At 39.4% G+C, this 6,727-nt stretch overlaps 1 protein-coding gene across 2 annotated transcripts in view; it reads left to right on the top strand.

The window, feature by feature from the left end:
* LOC118157631 (potassium voltage-gated channel subfamily A member 1) overlaps positions 1-5,864 on the top strand; it is a 99,653-nt gene extending 93,789 nt beyond the window's left edge. Inside the window, exons 3-6 of one of the 2 annotated variants that reach the window (XM_035312051.1) lie at positions 2,495-2,609; positions 3,342-3,469; positions 3,557-3,776; positions 4,819-5,864. In XM_035312051.1, the coding sequence (XP_035167942.1) occupies positions 2,495-2,609; positions 3,342-3,469; positions 3,557-3,776; positions 4,819-4,883 (528 nt within the window). In that variant the 3' untranslated portion in view covers positions 4,884-5,864. The remainder of the gene's footprint in view (positions 1-2,494; positions 2,610-3,341; positions 3,470-3,556; positions 3,777-4,818) is intronic. The other variant, XM_035312060.1, reaches the window with a different exon arrangement.
* The last annotated feature ends 863 nt before the right edge of the window (positions 5,865-6,727 follow it).

The following is a 6,727-nucleotide window of genomic DNA, read 5'->3' as shown; positions in this document are numbered from 1 at the left end:
AATGGCTACAGGATCACAGGAAGTTCTGCACCAACATGCAAAAGAACTTCTTCACAGTGAGGGTGTCGTAGCACTGGAGCAAACTGCCCAGGGAGGTTGTGGAGTCTCCTTCTCCGGAGATATTCAAGGCCCGTCTCGATGACTACCTGGGCAGCCTGCTCTAAGGAACCTGCTTTGGCAGGGGAATTGGACCCATTGATCTTTTTTGAGGTCCCTTCCAACCCTTACAATTCTGTGATTCTGTGATTAATATAGTCATCTAAGTTCTGTCTTTGATCACTGCAGTGAAGGTGTTCCTACCATCTGAAAGGCAGACATCTAGTATAACTATTGTAAATTACATCTGAAAAATATGACTCTTTCCACTGATTATGTAAGGATTCTGGGTGACCACTGCCAACTAGAAAAACAGTTTTTATATACTAAAATTTCCATGGCATAAATCTTATTCAAAATTTCTTTTAGCTGGAGGATTTGACTAAAAAAATTCATTGTCTGCCTCTCACGGGGGGATTTCCAAAATGCTGATTGAGTTTCTTCTGTCTGAACATAGAGATATTGTTTTTCTTCTGGATACTAACAGGTTTTGAACACATCTAAGCGTGGATATCAGCTTTCCAGTTTTTCAAATACTTGCCATCATGCTGGAAATGTTTCCAGGGCAGCACACCCTTGCCTTGTCAAAGAGCAAGGAACTTAGTAAACACTCATCTATACTGCTAAAGCAACCTGGAATGCTTTTCCTGCAGATCAACAATCCTTCCTGAGCTCCCAACCTGAAAAAAAAAAAAAAAAATGCCATTAAAAAGAAAAACAAACAAACAAAAACCACCATAACTACAAACAACAAAAACAACAACAAACACTTAACTTTTCTCCTTTGCTGTCCATCCCAGGTTGGCAGTGTTCACACACTTCATAGTTAAAAGTCTCGGGCAGTAAGACTGGGTAGTCATTTTGCTTTGAGGTATAACAGCGTTTCCTTGTCATGCCCGGCAGATGGCAAGAGTGTGTTGGTGGTTCTTCAAAGTCATCGACTTGCTTGATACGGTAAGGAAAGCTCGGCTCAGCTCTGTAGCAGAACTGGCGCTGTAAACAAATTGCGCCCTTGTTAGAAAGGGGCAGAGTGCCATAAGCTGATGTCCTTGGTTGATCCTGTATTGACCCAGTTGGTGCTTTTTAGTAAATGCTGTTCTCATGTGTTCTGTTCTGTCTGCTAGTGGGAATAAGGTTGATACTTTTAAAGGAGAGGATGCAGCTTCAGTATGCTGGTTTATGACAGCATTTTGTGTGCAAGAGCCCAGCAATGCCACAGGATATCATGCTGCTAGTTTTCCTCAAAAAACTCTTTCCAGAAAAAAATAATCTTTCCTGTGTAGTTTGCCCATCTCTGTCCCAGTGGTTGCACACTTTTCACTCCCCAGCACTCTTCCTGTGGGTGGATGTTCCCTCCTGACCACAGTGCTGGGGAGAAGCTTTAAGAATGACTATTAACAGATGGTCCCTCAAAATCTTAGCTACCAGTTGATTAAGGCTGCTGGAGTATCTGCTGCCAGACAGAACATGCCATTGGCCACTTGGCTGAATAACAGTGGTTAACTGGGCAGGAAATAAAACTGCACACATGCAAGTGTGTGTTCTGGTTATCTGACACAGATTTTTCTACAGCTGTGGGTTAAAGGTTTGTGTCCCATGTAAAACTGAAAGTCCACCTGAAGACAGTACTATTTTATAGTTTGTCTGTCAGGTGTTTTCCTATATAATAAATTGTTGACTGAACTAACAAGGGAATCATATCTCTCTGATAGGTCAGCAGGAGTAAACTGTATCCTGACCTAAGACTTTGCAGTCTAGTGCTCTTTGTGAGACAAACTGACAACACACTGTCTGAAAAGTGAATCAGCATGTGGAGCCCTCCTAGGCTTCTTGCCAGTGAGTTCACCAATCCTCTCTCTTCTTTCATCAGCAAGAAAAGCAGCTTTTTGTCAGTTCTGGGTCCCTGAAAAACAGATTCACTTTTTGATAGTGTGTGTGCATGCAGAAGTACAGTGACGTGACACATATTCATGGGTGAAAATTGTTCTCTTTACTAATGCAAATTCCAGAGGGTTTGGACACTCATCACAGCACTGTAGATCATTCTCTGGTACCAGTAAGCATCTAACCTTTGTCCTGAAAAAGATCAGACCAACGCAGCTGCAAATAATATGGAACCTCAGTCAGAGACTCAAATGAGTCCTCTTTGGACCTTGGGACATGAATCCAAAGGTAAAAATAGTTGGGACTCAGTGGAAGAAATTGTACCTTTCAGTTTATTTTCATTACAGATAATCTAGGATGTATTGCGTGTTTTGAATTTCACCAGTTTCTATCAAGAGCAGAGGAAATTGTTTTTGGAAGATTTAGAATCATTATTCACTACTATTATCACTTCTAAGCATAAAATCTTCTGTCTAAACACATCAACAAAAGATTTTCCTTTGGCTTCTTTCAGGTTTTCGTTATTCTGCACAAGAAACAAGAACAGGTGACATTTCTGCATGTGTATCATCACAGCACTATGCTGTTCAACTGGTGGTCAGGGGTGAAATACGTGCCTGGAGGACAAGGTAAGCGTATCTGGATACCTTGCGTTTTAATTTTCTTGTGGAGATAGAATAAACAGTGCAGATGGGCTGACTGGTAGGTAGGAAGCTCACTTATTTCCAAAGGTGTGAAAAACATGTACATTTCAGTTGGTACCATCTGCTCAGCTCTTTGGGCTATTTAGACTGCTATATTAACTGCCTCTTCCAGTAGAAGAATGTGCCAGTCATTCCCTGTCCACACAGAAAATATATCATCCTATACAAGGCCTATTTATATCTCCATCTAGACCAGTGCTCTCCATTCAGCTGGGCCTGATGCAGTGGTACAGGTTCTGTCTCTGTTTCTTGCTCTGACTGTACCCAGTTCTCCTTCACTTCCTTTCTGGTCTGTATTCAGCCTGCTTTATTTTACCAATATAGGTGGGCTCTACACAAGAAGCTAGGGTAAACTCTTTGGGGGGAGCCATTTTGACTACATGGCCTTGACACATGAATGGTATGAAATGCCTGGGTCAGAAGATCAAGTACCACTGCCTTTGAGGCACTTCTCTGTCCCAGAACACTAGATATGGGATAGAAACATGTTGAAAGGAGCAGGGAGAATATGAAATACATCCTAGGCAGAATCTTGATCGAAAGTTCACACATACAGGTAGTATTTTGAAAGCATCATCACAGTGGCTGTGAGCTCACAAAAGGGTTAATTTTGAATGGTTCATATGCCTTGTTCATACTGACTTCTTTACTCCTCAGCTTTCTTTATTGGGATGCTAAACTCCTTTGTACACATCTTCATGTATGGCTATTATGCCCCGGCCAGCCTGGGACCACAGATGCACTGTTACCTGTGGTGGAAGTGTTACCTAATCATCATGCAGCTGGTAATTAATTCATGTGTTTATTTTTACATTTCCATGTCTTGGGTGTGAAGGCACCTTCTGTCTGTCTCTGTTCCTTCACCGGCACAGGTCTTTGAGTTTGCTGTTTATGGAAATCACCATGTCCTTAGGTTTCCTAATGTATCACTAATACAGGTGAACTGGATGATTAACTGCTCTGAATGGTACTCTCAGGAAACTACCAAGAGGCTTTCAGTGACTGCATCAGCTTCCAACACTTATCCCTTTTCTGCTTTACATTGCAACCTTTTCACCCTCTGGAACTCTGAAAACATCTTGATCTTGAGAGGTGTAGGGCAGTTACTTGTGAATGCTTTGGATTGTCAGGAGAGCAGGAGATTGGGCAGCCTTCATTGAATTTCTTCAGAAGGGAAGAGTATGTATAACTGCAGACAAACAGAGGGGAGTTAGAGAAAAATGTGTGAGTTTCACTTGTTCTGTAGATAGGCCCTTTGGATTTTCTCTTCCTCATCTCTGAAGAGGTGACAAATTTGTACAACCCTTTGTTTTTTTTCAAAGGTACAGAATAAAAGCCATGTTCCAGACAAGGACAATGGTTGTATTTAAGCATGTGGGAGAGCTAATTCCACGTAAAGAGAGGTTATGGAAACAAAAGTATTCAGTTGCCAAAAAGAGAAGGAAGAGCTAGGGTAACTGTAAAATAGTGTTGAGTAGCTGGCTGGTCCAGAATTCTTATTTATCCTGAATGGCAAAAGCAGAACAAGAAAATGTTGAATGAAATTAAAAGATATTTGTGATGCAAAAGACAGGAAATCAGCTTTCATTTAATATACCTTCAGTAGGCAGAACTCATTGAATCAGGTTATTAAGTGACTTGGTAGAATATAAAGAAAAAAGGATTCATGTCAAAATGGATAAAAGGAATATCTGTACCACCTCTCTCTAAGCTAAAATAGCAATCAAAACCGTTATGGGTATAATAATCTGATTACCAATAGGGAAGAGATGGATTCTCCCACCGTTAGTTTCCATATTCCAAGATAACTGTTATCAGTTTGCGGCAGAAAAATGACACAAAGGCAGTGGTGTTCTCCTAGGTGGGAGAGGCTGGATTTCAAATCTGCTCCTTGCAGCAGTGCACAAGACTCAATGTTTGGTGGACATGTTGTGTTCCTTTTTAAGTTGTGGAAAACACTGCTGGACTTGAAAAGCAAAGTTTTCAGGGATGTAAGTAGAAACAAGCATGTATTACTCTGGGTTGAGAATGCTGTGAGTATGTAGCATGTTGTGATATTCTTTTTGATGAATTAAGCATTCAGTTGAGATATGTAGGATCCCTAATCTGTCTTCTTTTTTCCCCCCTCTTCCAGTGCCAGTTTGTGGCCATTACTGTTCATTCTTCCTACAACCTCTTCAGAGAATGCCCGTTCCCTGATGGTTTCAACATCGCAGTCTTCCTTTACATTCTCAGCCTCATTACTCTCTTCCTACACTACTACTATTGGACGTACGCTAGGGGATAGAAGAAGAAGCTAACTTAAAGAAAACCAAAGAGGAGAGTGAGCATATTTGCAAGATCTCTGCTGCTTCTGTCATGATTGCATGAAAAAAAATGTATTTGGGGAGTGTATGTGAAGCTCTTGTGTGCAAACCCTTGGTTGCCTTCAAATATTTTGAGTTAGGAAGAGAAAATGAATAGCATAAACTCAAGAGTTAAGATATTAATGAGCTCACTTACTTGAAGCTGGTACAAAGCCAAGCCACATAGTAATCAATACAGATGTCTTTGTGAAATTAGCACCAGAAGAGCTCCACTTTCCGTTCCATCTGTCAGCATGGTTTGCAAAGTCTATCATTCAACCATGACTCCTTGACTCATTTCTGTAGAGTTTCTTTCCATTCATAAGACCATCTCAGCTTACCATTGTAGATCAGGCAGGCTCAGGTGCCTCCAGCCTCAAAGCAGTGTCCATGTGACAGCAGCAGCCAGGAATTACTGTAACTGTGAGATGCACTCATGTGTACACTTCACCCCAGCCTTTCCTATTGAGGAAACTTCCAGTAGTACTGGGATGAATTACAGCTATATAGCCCTTATGTTTTCACTTTATGTTAGTGTAACCATGAAGATATTATTGGATATTACTTTGTCCAACTGAACAGCTGCCTCTGTTCTTTCACTGTTCTGAAGCTAAAGACGGCACTATTGTCTCTAATCTGTCATACAAACCTTTCCATCCTGACTAGGAAACTAGTGCAGTAAGAATCATAATGTAACACTTTCTGGAATGCTTGTTTGCCTTTTATTGCTTTCATATTAATAGAGAAGTTTTCATGCATGAAGACTTTTGGTATTGCTTGCTATAGATGCCGTATTTTTGAATAAGAAAAATAAATTGAGACTCTCCATTCATAACATTTTTTTCTCCTATTTTTTATTACTATTATTATTTCAAACTTTTGCCTCTTATCAAAGATGAAAAGTTTACAACCACCTTAAGCAATAACTTTCACTACCAAATTGTATGAGATTAATACAAAATTTATGAAGTCAACTCACTGGCTAGTGCAAAGCCGCATAGCTCCAGTGACTTTATTGATTCATTGTTGGCTACTTTTTTGCTCCTAAATCAATTAGAACTAGATTTTGGCACTTCCATTCATCTATAGACAGTTAAGTAGTGTTAAAAATTTGGTCTTGAAACTCTAAAATTCAGTTTTTAAACTATGAAGTTGTATTTATTTATTCCATTCTACCTTTTTTTTTGATTAAGAATAGCGATTAGATTTTTTGATTAAGAATAGGCGAAAGTAGTGATTTTTTTTTTTTTTTTTTTTTTTTTTTTCCCCACAGCTGAAATGCCAAGTTCTTAAAGCCAAATTCACATAAAATATAAAAAAGTCTATATTTTATGGAAAAGTCCAGGGGGGTAATCTGCTGCCTACATGGGTACATGGGTGCATACAAAAAACCTTGCACATTTTACATTAATTTGGAACTTACTGGCTACCCAAAATAAATGCTACTTGTTCATCACTGATTTGTGTGCATATGCCAAACTTTTCCCTTATTTGCTACATTTACATTTATAAGATAAATTAGTATTCTTCCATTTCTTGTCCTCCTTCTTCATACACAATGATTCTATGGTATTACCACAATGATAAATTATAAATGTAATTCCATTGATTTGAGTATTTTGATTTTCATTGGTGAATATGAAAAGCAAATCAGGCCTTATTTCAATCTGTGTGTTAGCTGTTCTTCCTGCCAAATAT

Source organism: Oxyura jamaicensis, chromosome 1 (genome assembly GCF_011077185.1).
Source record: "Oxyura jamaicensis isolate SHBP4307 breed ruddy duck chromosome 1, BPBGC_Ojam_1.0, whole genome shotgun sequence".
NCBI classification, from domain to species: Eukaryota; Metazoa; Chordata; class Aves; order Anseriformes; family Anatidae; genus Oxyura; species Oxyura jamaicensis.
Note: the sequence above shows the minus strand (reverse complement) of the source record. Positions and strands in the feature narration are given on the sequence as shown.